General features: G+C 41.7%; 1 protein-coding gene across 2 annotated transcripts in view; it reads right to left on the bottom strand.

Moving 5' to 3' along the window:
• The window catches only part of TANC1 (tetratricopeptide repeat, ankyrin repeat and coiled-coil containing 1), a 131,141-nt gene that overhangs the window by 44,069 nt on the left and 65,333 nt on the right, over nucleotides 1–21,739 (bottom strand). The window contains exon 4 of one of the 2 annotated variants that reach the window (XM_081928398.1): nucleotides 3,147–3,251. The exons of the other annotated variant lie outside the window; for it this stretch is intronic. Within the exon in view, the coding sequence (XP_081784524.1) occupies nucleotides 3,147–3,251 (105 nt within the window). The remainder of the gene's footprint in view (nucleotides 1–3,146; nucleotides 3,252–21,739) is intronic. 2 annotated transcript variants of the gene reach the window in all.

Here is a 21,739-nt window from a genome sequence, read left to right as displayed (position 1 = left end):
GATCTTTCAGGACCGGTGTTACTATAGTCCCAGCGGCCACTCCCAGTCACCAGTCTAGCTGCTGCATTCTGGATTAGTTGTAGTTTCCGAGTCACCTTCAAAGGTAGCCCCAAGTAGAACGCGCTGCAGTTATCCATGTGATTACGGATATGGCCACCAAGAGACTCCATTCTGGCAGGGTTTCGCGTTATAGAAGTAGGAATTCTCCCAGCTTTTTTGACATCTGACTCTCCAATGCAAGATGGCCACAGTGTGTGAGGATGCCAACAGTTTGAAGAGCCACATGCCCTCCCCCAATACAGCTAAGAAAGAGGTACAGTATGAATGAACCAAGAAACCACTAAACATCAATTTGTTTTTCAGTATAAATATTAATATTTACCTAACCTGGAAGTCAGAATAATCTACTTTCTTGTGGCAGAAACATAGACACTCTTAATGTGTGATATCAGAGTGATGTACTGGAAGAAATTGCTCCCCCCCTTCCCCCCCACTGCTAGTCATCTATTTGTGATCACTGCCACATCTTTCTAGTTATCTTTTAATGCAGGGTATCCGTTCCATGTTGTATTATTTAAAATACAGATAAAAAGTTGAGCAGTTTAAAAGAGAAATCCACACATTTCACTTCTTGCTCCTGCTAGAAAACAATCATGTCATTTAGAGACCAAAGGAAGCCAAAGCTGCTCCACAGAAGCGACTTTTTAAGCCAATGTTTCTGTTCACTCCCACACAACCACACTCAGCCTGAAGAGACAGCCATTTGAACTTCACACTCTGATCAGCAACCATACAGCAAACACAGAGAACATAGCCTGCCAACAATGAGAAACCAGGGTGACACTTTTCTTGACAGATGCACAAGGCACAACAGTCTTTTTGCCTTTATTGGCCTCTGTGGAAAGGGAAAATAAAATGTGGGCTTTGGTAGCAGACAGAAGGGCCTCGAGTACATTCTCTACCTCATTAAGAGGATACTGTAGCCTCTTCCAGCCTCTTCACACAATTGTAATTATGAGAAGGAGGAAGGAGGAAGTGGGATAGTGGCTGCAGATCCTGCCCCCACCAGGCAGGGCTGGACTTACCATAAGGCAGAGTGAGGCTCCTGCTGTAGGAAATAAATGTCCCGCCTAACCTGGCTCCTACTGCCTTCAGGTACAGCGAAGGATGCTGTCAAAGTAGCATTCAATTACCTGCCTAGCTGACATTTGTACATGGAATCTCTTATGCCTGTCACTCTGCTGATAGTCCACAGTGGGTGGGGAACATCTCTCAAGGGAAGCCTGCAATACGGACATGGGCTTTCCCCCATTCGGGAGAATCTATGTGCTTGCAGCAAGGTCCCTTTTAGAGAGGTCTCTTCTGCAAATGAAGGTAAGGAACCTGTGGAAGGAATGCCTGGAAATAACTTGTGTGCACATTACATCACCTTTGAAATTTGATGTATGCCATGAAGGAGTAAGCTGTGGCCTTTCTGCTTGTCTGCGACATGCCACAGCGTTCATACAAATGGTTGCTGCTGTGCCCAAAAATACCACTTATTGATACATCTGCCATCTCATCAGTTTGCTTGAATCCATTCCGTAAGGATCACCCTTAAAAATTAGAAATAGTCTACTCCTTTCCTTTTGAGAATGTTGATTACTGTGGAATAATCAGTTTTGTAGCCAAAGAAGAACTATTTATTCACATGAACTCCATACCTAGAGATGTCACTTATTTTATGATTATATTTAGGACACTAGTGGCAAGTCTCCTTTAGTCAGAAAGGGCTTAAAACGTTAGACAATCAGTTTCTTTACCATCTCTGATGTTATTGTTTTAATCATTATGGCAACATAATATGTGCAGGCTAATGGCAAAATGGCAGTGAAATTTGCCGCCATATGGGAGTGAGAGGATGGAGACTTAAGCCACCCAAACCAGTGAACAATGATCAGTATTTCAGGATTTATAACCTCTCTAGCTCAGAAAGCCTAGATCCACTTTGCTGAAGAGAGAGTTACTAATCAGTGGGGTCATGAGAGGTGATGGATGTATAAAGCAGATATAAAATGCAACCTTTCCACTGCAAAAAGGGGGCTTCCCTATTAAACAACAAAACTGTAGCAATATTTGACTGTCAATCCTGCATGACCAGTATGCACATGTCTGAAGAAAATAACTGAGTGAAAATAAAATGTTGGAGGAAGAAACCATCCATACAACATGCATATTTTTAAGTGTTCAGCTCCTTCAATTTGAAACCTACGAGAGATGGAACATACTTGAACTTGTTGCTTTGGAATTTGAGGAGGGGGGGGATGAAACTGCAGAAAGACACAGAATTTAAGCTACAGAAGTTAGACTGGCTTGTAGAAGAAATAGCACCATACACTTTTGTGTATATCTGAATCAAGATATGCACAAAAATGTAGGAAAGGTGCCAGGAAGGAATATTCCTAGAAACTTTCTGCACCTCCAATAAGAAGAGATGATGAGAATTCAGGTCTTAAATTCAAAGCACAAGAAAAACAAGGGAATATCCAATTTAACTTGATGTTATAGGTTGCTTCTGTTGGTGTCAATTAGGCTGTAAATCTAAAACATCACAGTGAATATGAAATCCTCATTATTATACAAATACTTACACAGCATGTTGATTGTCATTTTGCCCTGACATTCTCTGAAACTGCACTTTGTTATGTGGTAGTCAAATTTAATGAACTAGGAACTTTTCAAGAATACCAATTAACTCCAGGGTCGGGCTGCTACCAGCTTTGCCAACACAGTCATCTATTGTTATTGCTGTCTGATTTAGCAAGCATTTTAACGGCAGTGGCAAGACACGGCACTTCAACATGGCATCAGCATAACGTACTCCGTTGTTAAAACTTGAAAGCAAGTCCAGAAACGGAACTCAAACAGGCCTCTCACATTAAAAGTGACCCGCAACTCTCACACTTAATTTTGCTTGAAGACTGTGTATACATCGTTCAAGAATTTTAGACTGCTAGACATGGCACATAACGAACCTATCACAAGATCTGCAAAGCCAAGATCTGCACAAAGGGCTCAATTCTTACTTGTTTTTGTAGCCGCTTCGCTTTCAAGTCGAAGTCCAGTCATTAAGTCGAAAGGAAAGCACTCCGAACACACATGCTTACCATTCTGGTTGGGATCTGTCGGCTCCAACACTTTCCTCATTGGTACGGCGACTGCATCTCCTGGTATCCGGGGACTTTCTACATACTTGGGCTTCCTGATGGGACCTGAAATGCGGAAAGATCTCAAACTTGCCTTTTTCCCACACAGAACACAAATTACAGAGGACCAGAACAACTCTAAAAGCAGAAATGCACGTTGCAGACGGAGACAATACACACACAACACATGCTATAATAAAGACAGTGAACTCTCGTACTTCCACTCTCGCTGTCTGTTGTCAGGGGGAAAAAGCAGCAACAGCAAGCTTTAGTCAGGCTCACTTTTTGGAATGTAAACTGTGCTGTGGAACAAAAGCAGTTTTCTTGCTGCGGTGCTCTTGAATCAGCCTCCAGCCTATGTAAAGAGGGTGACTTTGACATGGTCAAAACTCGCACAGCTCTGGAATTGGACTCTCTAGGCAGAGCCTCTGTTTTTCTGCTTCAATTCGAAGATAACCCTGTTTACTAGTATAATCTTTGAAGCTGGGAGGCAAGGATTACAAAGCGGACAGCTTGCAACATTAACACTCTAAATACTCCAGTCCAGCAGCTTTATATTACTGAGTACAGTATTTTTACCCAGGCGAATGACGCACAACGTTGATTGTAAGACGGTGGGCAGGGCGGGAGGAAGAAAGGAGAGAAATATCTGTTCAGCTGCTACGGTAGCTCTTCAGTATTTTCAATAATAATAAAAATAAAAGAGGGAGAGATTTTGCTAACTGGTGGCTAAAATCAAACATACTATGTAATTTATAAGTACGTTCACTTTTGAGGTTGGAGTAACTGTTCATCAAAGGAGTTCATCAAATGTAAGAGAATGAATTTAGTACTTTCATTCGACTATTTAAATTATTGATAGCCGTGTGCTTTGCTGAATGCAATTGCAGGAAACATTAAATGCACAACAGAATTTCTAGTCTCCAACACACACACACCCCACAATGAGAACAATACTGCCATCTAAAGGTTCTTTAGAGAAACAGAAATTGCTTTTAAGTAAGCCAACATGCCTTATCCTAGGGTTCTGCTTTGCTGGGCTGACACCAGGGCCAATACTGTTCTTAATGTATCACTGTTCTATTCACTCCCATTAGCAGAGATGACAAGGGAACAAAAACCATCAGAGATAAGATCCAACACAGCATCAGCAACTACAACCCCTCACACAAAATCCCTGGCACCTCTACCACTACCCACCAATTTTGGCATTTTAACACTGAAAATTCCTCCACAGCACCATGGTTGTTTTTTTTTAAAAAAAACACAACCATAGACATAAGCAACAAACTGGGTTGCCATCACTACATCATGGGTCTCTGTCATAGTCCCTCACAAACTGCCAAGAAGATCCACCCCACAGGAGAGGACTCAGTTGCTAGCAGACGTGTGAAGAACCCATAGGAAGATGCTCTGGATCTCAGTATGATACTGATGGTTCCATATAGCTAATATAGTTCAATAGAGCTACACAGCACGCAAACACATTTCTATCTGTATGTGTGTGATGGAATAAGCATTTTCCCATGGAGAGCTACAAAGTCGTCTTAAGGAAACAGGGCCTGACTTAGATATTGTGCTGCCCAAGGCAGGGACAAAATGGCAACTGTTCCCCATTCCTAACTGAACTACAAACTGAACCTGGACCTCCACTGCACTTGAGACAGCAGGATAGTTTAGGGGACCCAGGACAGGCCACACAGCACCCACAGAGGGGAATAGCCAGATTCCACATTTTCTGCCCTAGGTGGTTGCCTAATGGTTGGGCCAATCTGAAAAGGAAGGATGCACATACCACAATAGTGGCTCACTGAAGGCCACAGAAGGCACTGGTAATTCAGTGGGAACAAAATGCAGCCTCCACAAATCCAAGCTTACCCTTTTAGAGGAACTGCTGGCAACAATAATTTTAAATGGGGATGAGGGTGGACCATGGTCAGATCCTTTCCCCCCCCCCTTATTTTTACAGATTCTTCATTGAACTGCACTATAAATGTAAAACTCTGTAACTGATTGGTTGTTATCATTCTATTATAATCAATAATATACATATTTAAAGAAACCAGAACCAAAACAGTAATTTTAGATGGGGAGAGGTAGCAGAACTGTAACAGATGATCTCATACCACACAGCAACACCCCTAAGCACAAAGCCACAGAAGTATACAAAACTAAAACTACAGTATACAAAAAGAAAAATAGGATGGGACTCTTCTAGGGTTCCAGCCTCACTCAGGCATTTGTCTGCAACAGTCCTGCCCTAGCACGCTTGCTTCCATTTTGCCCAGACTCTGTTCTTTCAATAGATTCCCATAGCTCTTAACTGTGCCAAAACAATTCTCTCTCATCCAGCTGGTGTAACTTGTGGTTTAGATTGCTCTTGAAATAATAAAGATACCCCACTTTCCAGTAAACTGTAGTAATAAAAAATTCAGCTGGCAAAGTTTGGAGAGCACAGATTATCTTTATATGGTGAATGACGGTATTACAGATCTGTGTGGAATTATAAGACAAAAGATAAAATGGAAGCCAAAGGGTTTTATGAAGCACATTATAAATGTGTGTATGTATAAACAGAGGGGGGAAATAGGAGAGCTATACATATAGCTAATTACTATAAATCACAAAGTGCCCTTTAACCATTTTAGGAATACAAAGGCATAATACTCCCAAGAATATTTGAGGAACATAAAACCAAACTGGGTTTAAGACAGAAAGTAGATAAATTTATTAAGGCTACCTTGTCATTTTTATTATACAGTGGTGCCCCGCAAGACGAAATTAATTCGTTCCGCAATTTTTGTCGTCTAGCGAATTTTTCGTCTTGCGAAGCACGAAATCCCATAGGAATGCATTGAAAATCAATGAATGCGTTCCTATGGTCAAAAAAAGTCTAAACAAAGCCAAATTTGGTACAACAACAGTTTATTAACTGCTCTTTAAAGTCACACATACTGTAAAGAGCAGTTCAAAAACTGAAGGGAAAATAAATTAACTTTATAAACAAAACATGTCTTTGTTTTTAGACGTCGCGAGACGTTTTCGTCTTGCGAAGCAAGCCCATAGGGGAAATTCGTCTTGCGAGGCAAATCGAAAACGGAAAAACCTTTCGTCTAGCGAGTTTTTTGTCTTGCGAGGCATTCGTCTTGCGAGGTACCACTGTACTACCTTAGTTGTGGCTCACTGGATTCAGAAATCAACCACCCTCGTGAATATCACCTTATTCCTTCCACATCAGAAATTAGCAATGATCAGGAATGTTAGATGGTACAATGAAGGAGAAACAAATCTACCAGTGGTACACAGCATCTTATTGTTAAAGTAAGATGAATGGAACAAGAAATGATAAATTTCTTGAAGGAGCGTCTCCACCCCCATCGTTCAGCCCGCACACTGAGATCCAGCGCTGAGGGCCTTCTGGCGGTTCCCTCATTGCGAGAAGTGAGGCTACAGGGAACCAGACAGAGGGCCTTCTCGGTAGTGGCGCCTGCCCTGTGGAATGCCCTCCCATCAGATGTCAAAGAGATAAACAACTACCTGACATTCAGAAGACATCTTAAGGCACCCCTGTTCAGGGAAGTTTTTAATATGTAACACTGTATTGTTTTTAACATTTGATTGGGAGCCGCCCATAGTGGCTGGGGAAACTCAGCCAGATGGGCGGGGTATAAATAAAAAATATTATTATTATTATTATTAAACCAATTATTATTATTATTATTATTATTATTAAACCAAAGCTGCTGCCCTCCCTCCCAACATGTCTGGTTCAATTGTTCAGAGATAAAAATATATGCAAATACTATAGCCCATACAATGAGTTTGACCAAACAGCGGGAGGCAGTGGAAGACAGGAGTGCCTGGCGTGCTCTATTCCATGGGATCACAAAGAGTCGGACACGACTAAACAACAACATAGCCCATACAATTGAACTAACAGTAGATTATACCCTTCCTCATAGTCCACTGCTGATATTACTGCTGCTGATAGTATGTGTGGTATTCGCTATTAAAACATTTATATCATGCCTGCCTTTCCCATTCAAAATGTTCCAGATCGAATCAGATAAAATTGAGTCAGGAATGCACCAAACCAAGCAACACAGCAGGTAATCAGGAGCATAATATTCAGCAGCGAGATTTAGGAACTAGTCACAACACAAGCTTGGAGGAATAAAAATGTTTTGGTTTTTCATCTAAAGGCTACAGGAGAAGGGGGTGGTTCTGATTTCACAGGGCAAGGAGTTCCACAGCCTGGGAAAGTGGACAGGCAGGAACTTATGGGAGGGGGACGGTGCTGTAAGTAACATGGTGCCAAGCAGTTTATGGCTTTAAAAAGATCATATCCAAGGCTTTGAACTGAGCTTGGAAATAAACCGGAAGTCAGTGTAGGTAGAAAAAACAAGTCACATGCTTCATGTAAAACAGATTATTGTTATTAGGTAATTAATGTTTAAGTTTGGAATTAATAAAATATGGGTTTTTTTAATCTGGTTAGAACTCTTGCTTCCAAATTTTGGACTAGCTTATGTTTCCAAACACTTTTTAAAGGCAGCTACTTGTAGAGACTGTTAACAGTAATCCAATTCTTGAAGCAACTATGGCATGCTTGATTACAGCTAGGTCTTACTTCTTGAGCAACAGCTGCAACTGGCACATCTGCCTAAGGTGGGCAACAGCACTCCTAGTCACAGTGGCAACCCAGCCATCCAGAAACAAAGCTGGATCTAGAAGCATTGTGGGTCAATTCTTCAGAAGCAGTGAAACCATACCCAAACCAAACTGTATCCTCATCCCCAGGAACAGTAGTCTTGGAACTCAGCACCATTCGTAAAGATAAAGCACTTTATCTGTGACACCGCATGGCGCTGTAGAGTCCCATCTTTCACCAAAGGGACTTCCCTGTATGAAGTTTACAAGGCGTTTAACTGAGTCACATTTTTTTGATGCGTCTTGATCCAGCCTCACTCACCTGAAGCAACTGTTTTGCCCCGATTACCGTATTTTTCGCCCTATAGGATGCACATTTTCCCCTCCAAAAATGAAGGGGAAATGTGTGTGCGTCCTATGGAGCGAATGCAGGCTTTCGCTGAAGCCTGGAGAGCGAGAGGGGTTGGTGCGCACCGACCCCTCTCGCTCTCCAGGCTTCGCGCAGCTCTCTGCAAGCCATGGGAGCTCTCTGCAAGCCATGGGAGCCCGCGCCCAGGCTTCGCGCAGCTCTCCGCAAGGCGCGGGAGCCCGGCGCCGGGCTCTCATGGCTTGTGGAGAGTTGCCTGTTCTGGGGGCTGGGGTCGGGGGAAGCTTGGGCTTCCCCCACCCCAGCCCCACGCCTGGGGGGGGAATAAATTTTTGCCCTTTATTTCCCCCCCAAAAAACTAGGTGTGCCTTATGGGACGGTGCGTCCTACAGAGCGAGAAATACGGTACGTCTCAGTTTGCTAGCTCACATCCAGTCCACTACCAATTCTAACCACCATTGCAAGACCTTGGCTGCCTTTCTTGAAAATTTAGGAAATGAGAGGTAAAAGTTGGGTGTTGACGATGACACCGCACTTCAAAATCCCTAGACAATACCCTCCTCCCAGCAGTTTCTTATAGGTGCACAGGAGACAAGATGGAATGTTGTGGGGCGTTATAGGTCAGAGATCATGGTGTCAAGAAATAGACCCTCGAGAGTCACTGTCTCAAAAGCGTCTCTAAAGGAAAGACCAAGTCTATACAAAACAGAACCTCTCACCAAGTCCCATTGTGCCCAGACAGTCCAGAAGGATACCACTAGTCATTAGTTTCAAAAGCTGCCGACGGGTGCCCAGAACCAACAGGGATTTCATCCAGTTCATTGTGTGGCTCATCCACAAGTTCCACTAAGATTATCTCCATCCCAAGACCAAGTTGGAATGAGGCTGGGCCAAAAGTTCTCAGAGGGGCATTTTAGCTAAATCAGGGCCTGCCCACTGCCCTGTTTTGCAGTTGTGGTGCTTTGCCTGGTAGCCAGTGGCAGTTGCAGCTCAAACAGCATGGTGATCATTATTTGGGATGTGGAAGCAAAACTACCTGGTGGCTGCAGCACCCTTACTGGTAAAGCAGGGACTGCTATTCCCTCCCTTCTTCCACCCCTGAATGTTCCTTATGAAATGGTGCCAATACTTCTGGAATTGGTACCACTGCGGCAGGAAGGTAAACAGCATTTCCGTGCGCTCTGGTTTCCGTCGCAATGTTCTGTTGCCCCAGAAGTGGTTTAGTCATGCTAGCCATATGACCCGGAAAGCTGTCTGTGGACAAATGCCAGCTCCCTCACCTGAAAGCAAGATGAGCACTGCAAACCCATAGTTGCCTTTGACTGGACTTAACCATCCAGGGGTCCTTTAGCTTTCATGGTAGTTATTTGCCGCATTGTGCTAAATAATCCCTACCTAAATCAGACTGACCATATCTGTCACTCCCTGTTCCCTTTAGCCTGTAGTCTATAGTTTGGCTCAAGAATTTAAGGACTGTCTTCAAAAACAGCCAGTCATAAATTCAGGGTTCTAATATGTTGCACATCAGAGTTTTGCCCTCTGTGGGTTGGAAGGCGACGGGAACCATGAAGGATGGAGGAGGTATAGTTTATTTTCTCCCCCCCTCGTGTGTAAAGGTTGCAAAATATCTGAACTCCTGAAGAAGACTCTGCTATTCTAGCATTCCATAAAGAAGTACTTAATATTCATAGTTCGGCTCAGGGAAAAAAAACCCCAAATCCAAAACATAAAAGACAAGCTGGAATTAACCAAAGAGGATTTTAAAATTAAATAATCCATAATCCTCCTGTACTCTGAATTCATATTATACAGAACACTGTGTTCTTACATTCTTGTCTATGGCTTTAAAACACACACAGTGCATGGAGGTTTTATTATAACAATCTTCTCCTGCAGGAACTTAAATGTCACCCCCAAGGTGTAAAATAGAACAGCTTTATTCTCTGGGTCAGCTTAGCAGTCAATACAGCTTTATTTTAAAAAAGCCACCTCCTCATATTTCTTACACAAGACACTAACTAGTCTAAACATAACAATTGCTTCTTTCCCCCCTGACATGAAGGAGGAGGATCAATTTACAAAAATGTAAGGTGATGCTGGTCATTGATAATACCTGTCTGCTTTGATCTACACAGTTTTTTTAGAAGCTCTATAAAGTAGGCAAACGATTAACCCTTGTGCTCTCAACATATTAGTTCCCAAGATAAAGTGTTCAGATGATCTCAGAAGAAGGTTTCTTTGGATGAAAACTTTTGTATGTCTTGTTTATATTATGCTTCATGCTATATGTAAACATTTCCGTGTTTATTTGAGGGTCTGTTATTCCAGTTGTATTTTACAATGAGTCTATGACAGGTATAAATAAATAAATCTGACCTGCCTTGATATATCACTTCATCCAAGTAAATAACATATCATTGAAAATATGAGCATCTCTCATCTTTATCTACCGGAATTAGTGGCTGCAAGATCCACAGTTTTGCATTCTAAGTTTTTCTCTTGAGTTTCAAAGACCGCAGAAACTAAAGTATTCATTTGAACAAGCTTCCTGACTTCACATGTTTTTTCACATGTTAGAATGCTCCTTGAGTCTGATGGTATATTTTAAACATCCATCAATTTAATTTTACTTGATGCAGAAGAAAGAGGAATCTGAGAAACATTAACAAGGAAGAATAGTCAGGGACTATGTTGAGGGGGGGAGAAGGCCTTCAACATGTGGCAGGAGCAATATGCCTGGCAATTTCCCAGTTGTACAAAACTTGAAGATGTTCTGTATTCTGAAACATTTTAGAGTACTTTTCTCCACATCAAATCCCAAGAGTGCCATTCATTTAGTAATTAAGTCAAAACACAGTAGCAGAGCTATCATCACCAACATTACTACAATTCAATCTTGGATTTAAGAGATTTTCAGAAGCATGAGTTGGCTTTACAGCATTATTTTAAAACGACACTTTTTAAAAGTATGTTACTCATCATTCTAAGAAGAAGATATTTCATAAGAGACTTGTTTGGTGTTTCAACTTCAGGCATCTGGGAAGGCGAAAAGGGGAAACAAACCCACCCCTAGGGTGTTTGCATCTCTCATCAAGCAACTGGCCGATGCTTCCTTCTAGACAGGTGGTTCAGAAGCTATGCAGGCCTGCTTCAAAGGGAAAACAGATCAGCAGGTGTATATACTGTGGCATATGACCCAGCATGCACTGTCCGACCCAGCATGCATGTGGCCGACTCTGGAGTTGCGGCGCTCATTTCGCTTTATTGGCCAAGGGAGCCGGTGTACAGCTTCCAGGTCATGTGGCCAGCATGACTAAGCCGCTTCTGGCAAACCAGAGCAGCACACAGTAACGCCGTTTACCTTCCTGCCAGAGCGGTACCAATTTATCTACTTGCACTTTGACGTGCTTTCGAACTGCTAGGTTGGCAGGAGCTGGGACTGAGCAACGGGAGCTCACCCCGTCGCGGGGATTCAAACTGTTGACCTTCCGATCAGTAAATCCTAGGCTTTGTAGTTTAACCCACAGCGCCACCCGCGTCTAATAGCATGCACAAAATGAGGGTTGGGAACCTTAGACTAGGGGCCAAATGCAGCCTCCAGATAATCTTTATCTGGCACACCCTCTCTTCCCAGGCCACACCTCTCACTAGTTCTGCTTCACACTCTCAAGTGCTTTTGACAGGCTGCAATATTTCTTTAAACTGAAATAACGCCTCTTGATTGTTTCCATGGGGAGAAATGGAGATGTGTATGTGGAAACCTGTGACTGTAGTGTAGGTGGACTGTAGCCCACTCACAACCACTACCCTGTCCACCTTTTTCTCAGGCTTCACCCTGGATGGCTGTCAAGAAAGAATGCAGCCTTTAGGCTGAAAAAGCTTCCCAACTCTTGCAATAACTTAAAGTAGCTTTAGAAGTTAGATTGGAAACCAGTGATCAAGGAAGGAAGCACAAAGCACTTGATGGAGAACGTCCCCAGAACAAGTTGCATGAGCAATTGTCAGGTCTCATTCAGGTTCCAGGTGTTCCAGATCTAGAACCAGAAAGGGGAGACATGGGTATACATCCAAATGGGCCAGAAACAGGTATAAAGGATGTTCAAAACAGTCAGGGATTGGGCTTCAAGGTAGCAATAGAGGATCAAGAGGGGCACAGGCTAATGGGTTGTCAAAAACCAAGCAGGGGTCAAGATCCAACAGAGGAGCAGCTTAGGTAGTTTGCTGCACAATCTGAGATTGTTACTTAGCTTTCAAAGTGGAAACTCAAACTCAGTATTATTCTTGTTTTTGCTTATATTTTGCATATAAATATGGAATAATTTGTACTGTATAGCTATTGGAGAATTTGTATGGCATTTTGTGGTTTAAAGCAAATGCCTTGTTTGTTTTCTTTAAATATTAATAACATTCTTCTTTAAAGAAAAATAAGCCTAACTGTAGAATTCATGGCAGGCAAGAAGTCGGAAATTTAGATTTGCATTACCACAGTAAGGGGAAAGGACTGTTTCATTTTCCCATCACTCAGTCTTAAGGGAACTGGGAAGATAACAGTACATAAAGAATGAGTTTCTGCCTCAAGCACAGTCCTATTCTGGCTTACTGCATCCCTTCCAGCTCAGGTGTTGACAACATGTTCCCCCTCCTACATGATGAGTGTCTGATGCTGATGGTACTGTTTATATATGGCCAGATTCTTCAAGATAATAAATCAAGGTGAGCAAATAAGTCTTGCGTTTGATTCTGCACAGCAAAATTATCTTGCCCTTGGGTTTACTCTTTGATCGTATAAACAAAAGTTCAAGCTACACACATAAAGGTTTTAAAGGAGATAAAACTTTTCACAGAAGTGCTCCTTTATTTTGTAATACTAGAACTGTTTAAGTTAGCTGAGGCAATTAATGCCACATACACACTATCGTATGTTTCATCTCCTGATGCAGATTATAATCCCCACCTTCATCCAAAAGCATACACTCTGTGAGCATGAAAGATTAAAAGATGTTAAGAGGCAAGTAATCTGCACTGAGAGATTTTTCAGTTGCGTATTTTCAGTATTTGGACATTCTGACGCAAAGAAAGATCAGTAAAGCAACTCGGCTTTGATCTTTGTACGTTTTGCAATGCAATGAAAGACACATGCGAAAAAGACAGGATTTTATCAGCATAAAAAACCAGCAGAGGGTGCTATTCGATACTTATTAGAACATGAATAAAAAGCAGCAGCAAGGCCTGTTTAGAATAAAAGCAACTCCAAAATGAACTCCCTCTAAAATGCAAACCACATCCTTTCAAAAGACAATCGTTCTGGCCTATGTACGGCAAGTTATACTATAATTAGATACAGTACACAAGAACAATGATGGGCAACCATTTTAAAGCAGGATTACATTAATAAGCAAGAGATGGTGAAAAGGCAATTCTAAAAATGAAAGAGTTGTGATTCTGTCATTTGGAGTTGCGTAGCTTCCCTTTACATGTTTTTCATAGCTGCAGAAACAGAGGAAACGCAGTGCTGAGGTCACATTTTCCTTTAGTTTTTAAAAGCAGCCACTAGCATTCTCAAAGGAATGTATAAACACACCATACCAAGAGCTGCACAAACTTGGGGACTTCTCAGAAACAAAAAAAGCAACTGAGGAGGCCACACTCTCACAAATCAAAAATCTGAGATTTCAGAACAACGGAGCAGTAGTGAAGGGACCTGAATATACAAAAACTTCCAGAATCAGACATTAAATTTCACCGCTCAACTAAAAAGCAAACAGATCATTATATCCCATGAGGGATGTGCAAGCAGAGGAAAGGTGAAACTTTGGAGTATCATGGTGACTTTGATTAAGTCATTTACTGTCAAGAAAAACTGGACATGTTCATAACTGAATGAGCCCTGAGGACTCTTGGTCCTGCACTCTCCCCCTTCTTATGTGGCGAATCCTGACTTCTGATCCTGGTTCAGCGACAACTCAGTTTCTGCTTGCACACAGAGCAATGAATCGGCACAATTCAGTTTGTCAAAAGGAAGTATCAGAAATCAGGAAAAGCCATATAAAATGACGAGAGGTGCAGGCAAACAGGGAGCACGCAAGCACAGCTTAAGAGTGACGTCTGAACAGACCCAAACACCACCCATCACCAGAATCAATCTTTGTGGACTCCTGAAATTGGGAATGTAAAGACAAATGGAGTGTGGTGAACTTTTGGCCCTTCAGGTTTTGTCCGAACTGCAACTACCATCAACCCCTGACCACTGGTTATGCTTTTAGGGCTCATGGAGTTCAGCAATATCTGGAACGCCAAAGGTTCCCAACTCATGCTTTAAAAACACGTTTACTGTATTTTTCTGTGTATAAGAGTAGGTTTCCCCCTAATAAATTATGTCAAAAATAAGGGGGCATCTTATACAGTCAAACCTCTTCTTATGTCTGCCTCCTCTTGCATCCATTTCGCCCAACATCTACAGCAAGCCCGGAAGTAACCCGGAAGTTTGCCGCTGTTCGCACAGGAGCAGCGTTCGCTGTTTGCACATGCGCAGAAGCGGGCAATCGCCACCCACGCCTACGCACAACAGCGCTTCTCCCAGCGACACATTTCAACCTCTGGACAGACCTCCAGAACGGATTATGGTCGCAGGTAGAGGTTCCACTGTACAAGGATAGTGCCGAGGCCATTTTCTTAAATCGGAGTCCCCCAAAATAGATGGGAAAATATGTTAACTCACTGTTTAGCAACAAAGTTAATGGCCTGATTTTCACACCATGGTAATCCAAACTATGGGTTACCAGGTAGATAGCATGAATGTTCAGGTTCTCAGAAAGGGTCTTGAAGCTGCCTTGCTCCTTCTCAGTCTTTCTTTCTTTCTTTCTTTTTTTTTTTTAAACTCCTGCTCCATGCTGAGCTCTGGTTTGGCTTAACTTGTCAGCAGAACCCTGATGCATGGTTAAGCTCTCTCCTCAAGTAACCATGAGTTGGAGCCAAGGAGCAAATTAGCTAAGAAATCTTCTCTGGGGATCTGCATGGTGCCTAACAGTGACTTGTGAACCAGATCAATGAGACTTAAAAGTACTGTACTTAACTTTGACTTAATTAACAATGGGGCTTACTTCTGAACTCATGTATAGAACTGCACTGAATCAGTAAAGATTCAAATTAGGATTAAGATAGCCTTACCAACATGGTGAACTGGTCATGTGATACATGTTTGCTTATGCATAGGAATTAATGCAAATAGGATGCAGACATTCTATCTGGTACAAAGAAAGGGAGATTTATCAAGTGGTAAAGTTTCTCCACATTTTTCACTTAGAAAATAACCTGTCTGTTATTAATACAGAGGAGACACTGAATGTGAAAGGTGTTCTATAAAGTACAGTCGTACCTTGGCTGTCAAACAAAATCCGTTCCGGAAGTCCGTTCGACTTCTGAAAACGTTCGGCAACCAAGGTGTGGCTTCTGATTGGCTGCAGGAGCTTCCTGCACGTAATTGGAAGCCACATCAGATGTTTGGGTTCCAAAGGGCGTTCGCAAAGTAGAACATCCACTTCTGGGTTGCGGCGTTTGGGAGCCAAAACGTTCGAGTCGCAAGGCATTCAGGATCCAAGTACAGCTGTACTTCGCTTTAGGGACCACTCAGCTTCCCTGCTTTTTCCTCACGATTTTCAAACAAGTATTCATAGAATCATAGAGTTGGAAGAGACCACAAGGGCCATCGAGTCCAACCCCCTGCCAAGCAGGAAACACCATCAGAGCACTCCTGACATATGGTTGTCAAGCCTCTGCTTAAAGACCTCCAAAGAAGGAGACTCCACCACACTCCTTGGCAGCAAATTCCACTGTCGAACAGCTCTTACTGTCAGGAAGTTCTTCCTAATGTTTAAGTGGAATCTTCTTTATTGTAGTTTGGATCCATTGCTCCGTATTCAGGTTCTGGCTAGGCTGACAACAAGTTTTACAACTTCTTTTTCTAAAGAAAAGCTGGCAGCTTGTTTACTTCAGACTGCTTGACAGGTACTACTTTCCGAAGAGTACACGGAGTGTCTAGTATATTATTTAATGTTTTAGAAATGTTTCTAGATTCTTGTTGTCCAGTCATGCCACATTAAATGCAATGTAAATATAGTCTGAAGCTCCTGGTGTCCCTTCCTTGGAAGATGAGTTGGTTAGCTACAAGAGACAGAGTCTTCTCTATGGCATCCTAGTTGTGGAATACCCTTCCCAGAGAGGCTCTTTTATGGTATCTTTTAGGTGCCAACTTAAATACTATTATTCTCTTTGGGTTTTATCGTGAGTGATAGACAGAGTATTTTTGTTACAGTATTTTGCTGTAGCTGGCTCAATTTCTATCTTAATTTTTTTTTTACAAGTTGTTAATTTAAATTGTTTTTATTGGATATCATTTTATTTTGTTGTAAGGTGTCCTAAAGGCCTAGCAGTAGAAAAGCAGCAGTTTGGATTTTGTTACGAAGTATATCTTATGGCAACACTTAATAATGCAAATCCAAATATTTTGTAGATGAAATTCAGCAAGGTTCAGAGACTTCGCCTTTTCCCGGACTGTGAAAGTATATCCTCGTAAATTTAACTACATGCACATGAGCAGTCCCTAATTGACAAAAAGGCTGTTAAGCCATGGAAACCTAAGTGCTAAAGGAAATATTTGCAGGGATAGGAACCCATAACACCCTGCCCGTTATGTGGGCTAGATCTCTCACATCCTGTTTGATTGCAACACAGACCAGTACTCCAATAAAAGCAGAAACAATTTTATCTTACCCATGCGGGAAGAAAGGAAAAGTGAACACAACATCTTCCAAGCTAGCAAATGGACTTCCCCTTATAACCAAGCCCAGAATATTGCATACATTTTAGCTGGAAGAGTTGGCCAAAAAGAAAAGTTCAGTTTTGACTGAAGGCTTATGCACACAAGCATGTCTAAAAAAGAATATTCAAAAGCTCTTCTTTTCAGAGGTCTGATGCAGAAATAATTCTGCCAATAATGTAAGCTTCACAATGAGCTAAGGTTGGTGCAATATTAAGCTGGGTGGGGAGACAGCATCAGAATTGTTGTTGTTGTTGTTTAGACTCTTCGTGACCCCATGGACCAGAGCACTCCAGGCACTCCTGTCTTCCACTGCCTCCCGCAGTTTGGTCAAACTCATGCTGGTAGCTTCGAGAACACTGTCCAACCATCTCGTCCTCTGTCATCCACTTCTGCTTGTGCCCTCCATCTTTCCCAACATCAGGATCTTTTCCAGGGAGTCTTCTCTTCTCATGAGGTGGCCAAAGTATTGGAACCTCAGCTTCAGGATCTGTCCTTCCAGTGAGCACTCAGGGCTGATTTCCTTCAGAATGGAGAGGTTTGATCTTCTTGCAGTCCATGGGACTCTCAAGAGTCTCCTCCAGCACCATAATTCAAAAGCATCAATTCTTCGGCGATCAGCCTTCTTTATGGTCCAGCTCTCACTTCCATACATCACTACTGGGAAAACCGTAGCTTTAACTATACAGACCTTTGCTGGCAAGGTGATGTCTCTGCTTTTTAAGATGCTATCTAGGTTTGCCATTGCCATTGATTTTCTCCCAAGATCAGGATTGTAGGAACTGGAAAAGAGAGTTTAACTCCTTTTCTCCCTTCTAAAAATCCCCCAATCATCAGGACCACAGTGGGTAGAGGGGTGCAGTGAGCCCTGATACAGCTTTCCCTCTCCCAGCTGCTACTCACATTTCTAAAAACATGCTCATGAATTGTGCCTTCTCTAGTTTGGCCTAAAAGAGCAAGAAGCAGGCATGAACTCACACACTCTTTCCCCCTTTGTATTATGAATTTCCTCCTCCTTAACAGCTGTCCACTGAAGTCTGCAAACCTATTTGAATGGCTGGTTTTAAAATATTCTACTTTAAATTATTATTCTTCAGGAAGAATTGTGTGTTATGCTATAAGTGCAGGCAATGTAACCGTCCAACATTTTGACTTCACCCCAAAGGCACACTCCTCTATAGTCTCCCGAGACAGACGGATGCAAACAATGAACTCAAAGTGAGCAAATTAAAATATTACATAAATAAGATGGCATCTTACCCAAACTAATATAGGTTTTTAAAAGACAAACATTATATTTAACTCGTAAAATACACAAGATGAGACTCCAACGTTGCACCAGTGGACCTCACAGAACTTGCCTTTCTCCTCCTTCCCCGACCTCCATGTCCCCAAATCTACTCCAGAGGGTTCCCCCAATCCTCTGGAGCATATTTTTGGGATGCATGCGGGTTGCAGGGGAGGAGCAGAGGAAAGGTAGGTGCAGTGTGTATGTGGTGCAAATGGAACACAGCAACCAAATAATATCTCTAGTATTTTATTATAGCCTATATATAACAGAGTCAGGTATACTAAAACTCATTGCTTTAAATAGGTTTAATAAGCTTACCTCTGTGCTGGATTTAGGCCAATAAAATTAAGAGAAATAACACTAAGGGTGATTTTTTAAAAAAATAAAAATCCACAAATTAACAAGAGGTGTGTGTGTGTGGGGGAATCAAATGTAACACACTTTCTCTTGGGTGCACACATCAAAAAAGAGAGAGAAAGAAATAGCACAAGTTGGACTTGTCAATACTGGCAACTCAAGGGTGTTGGGATCTGATTTCATCACAGCTATAAATTCTTGTTGACAAGGCCAACTTTTCAAAAGCCAGCATTTTCCCCCCACTAAACCGCACCTAATTCAAGCGGGACACTAAAATACAGGTATTAAATGTAGTGCTTCCCTTTCATCTTGACTAAAAAAGACCACTTTTATGTATCAAAACTACATACTTGAATTTTAATATAAGTCACATTTGCAAAAGTATGATGAAGTTTGTTGGAAAATGCTGTAGAGAGGAGCACTACATGTCCAAAAAGAAATAAAAACTTCTTTATTTCTTATAATAAGTGGTTGCTTAACATAAATTGGATAAATGAAAATTCAGGACCATATTATGTATAGAATAATGACTTAAAATTATGCAATCTTGTTAAACAGGGTCCTTGACCCTGGTTGAAAGTGTGGACAACATGAGACAAAGACTTTCAGGAAATCCCAAGTTGTTGGTTTTTTTTAAGTGCTTAAGATACAAGAAGACTCAAATAAGGTCAATAAATAAAATTGATATATGTATCCAAAAAGGTTTTATCGTTAGGAAAAGTAACTAGGGGAGTGAAAATATACTATTGTTAGTGCTAGCCGAAATACAATCCACAAACAGTGAAGGGGAAAAAAGATTTAAAAGGACATGAAAAATATATAAAACACTATTTTTGAAAAGTCACCTACAGTCTCTTCTATGCATCCTTTCTCCGGTTTCACAATATCTTAATATGTATTGGCTACTTCCTTTCATCAAAATGAATTTATTAATCAAGCAACAAAACAGGTTGCAGCCAAACAGAAACATATGAGCATAAATTAAACCTAAGAATTATACACGGGGAAAAACATGCATAAAAAACCCAGAATCTTAGATCTTGAGGGAGGCCACATGGCCTTGTCTAAGTTGAGTTGCATTCACCGTGAATATAGCCAGACAACAGATATTTAATCTTATCCCTATCTCGGTGGGTAGCAACCACTACTAAAGATTGCTTAAAATATTTTTGCCTGTATGCTTCCTGCCATTTGCAGAACATCAAATAGCTTACAGTATCCTCTACTCAAGGGCTACTGCAGACACAAAAGTGCAGACCTCTGGGGATTTTCTTAAATCTCCCCAAAATTAGACTTCATAGTCTGAAAATACGCAGAGTTGTGGGCACTTTGCAGAGAAAATGTGCATTTAGCTCAGATAAGTATTTCTCTTCCCCATGGTGTGATGATTTCAAAGTGGGGAAAGTGCTGGAAAATCTGTATAAAGTAATGGCATCCCTTCCTGTTCTGCAACAGATTTTGGAGCACTGCTTTAATATTTTGTCGGCTAAATGGGATTTTGGTAGTGAAAAGGGCCTCTGGATCAAATCCGTATTTCCTCGATAATTCCTCGATTCCTCGATAATAGTTTATTGTTAGCTAGCTAGGTGTTTGGGGAGGATGATTGAGAGTGTTCCGCCATACATTATTTTACCAGTTTATTAACCAAATATCTCCGTTTAAAAAATAAGAAGATAGTCCTTGAAATGAAATATGAAATTGGCACTAATCCCGCTTCTCCCCACAGGTACGCTGTGGATGTTACTGGTGGGAGACCCAGTAAAGCACAACTATACTACTTCCAACTGTGTGGATTCTGAAATGCAGTTTATTTTCCTGCCAATGACTGTTCCATAGGCCATTTTGGGCAAACAAACCTCCAGATAATTAAATCTATTAGACTCCTCCAAGGGATGACGGTCTAATTGCCATTTGTTTTTATCTGTTCTATCACCAAGCACCATTACTTTGGGCTCAGAATAGTTGACACATAACTGTTCCTTATTACTTACTTCCTTTCATTGAAAAAATTCCCCAAGGCTAGATCATTTGGAATAACCAAAACTACTTCATGTCTCTACAGATAGCACACACTTGGCAAAGTTCACCAGATACTCAGGTCCCAGGCCTGGTGGAGTCAAAGTGATGTTAGTGTACTGGAATGAGTTGCGCATAGCTGATAAAAAGAGCAGTAGTCACACCTTATTTAGTAAGATATGTGCACAGACATTTGCTTGTTGCTACAAACAAAAGCTTTCAGGAGGTGTTATCACAAAGTAGAATAGCCTTTCCCCTCCCTTCCTATATCATATTACATTGAGCTAAGATAATAAATGTAAATCAATTCATCTTCAGAATGAAAACAACGTCTTGAAACCATCTGTAAAACTACAAAGGGTTCAGTCTATTGAGCAATGGTGCTTTGCAGAGTTTGCATGATATCAGACCTTAAATCAATAGGCCAAATATGACACTGAACCATGTTTCCCCAAAATAGCAATCAATATTTTAATATGTAAAGGTCCTACTCTCTGACGCTGCACGCATTCTATGTAGCAGTCACAAGTTCAATTATGTTCCCCAACTAATGGTGTGAAGGTAGGAAAGGAAACATTCAGGCACACATCATGCTGAGCCAAATCATGGCTTAGCATGAGCATGTGGTCTCTGGGAGGGACAATTTCAGCTACTTTGCTCTTGATTAACTGTTCTGCTGCTAAGTTGAGCAAAACCATAGCTTAGCTTAGTGTGTCACCTGGGTTCATGGTTTAACAATCCCCATACAAACCACGAGATGTAGCCAAGGTTTGTCTCATGGTTTACAGCTCACAGTTTGTTCAAAGGAGCTAAACCATGTACCTGGGTTCAGGCAGCACACCAAGCCAAGCTTTGGCTAAGCACGGTGCAATACTACACAGCAGAATGCCTGGGCAGGAGCCATGCAATTTCTTCTCCAGGGGCCACATTCAGTCCTCCAGGTCTCTCCATCTGGCCCTCAGGAACCTCTCCAGGCTCCTCAAGTGCTTTTGCTTGGCTGGAATGCGCCCTTGAGCTATGAAAATGCCTCTTGCTTGCCAGGATGAAACATGGAAAGG

Source organism: Podarcis melisellensis, assembly GCF_964234715.1.
Source record: "Podarcis melisellensis genome assembly, chromosome: 1".
NCBI classification, from domain to species: domain Eukaryota; kingdom Metazoa; phylum Chordata; class Lepidosauria; order Squamata; family Lacertidae; genus Podarcis; species Podarcis melisellensis.
The sequence above is the reverse complement of the archived record's forward strand: the minus strand, read 5'-3'. Positions and strand labels throughout refer to the sequence as shown.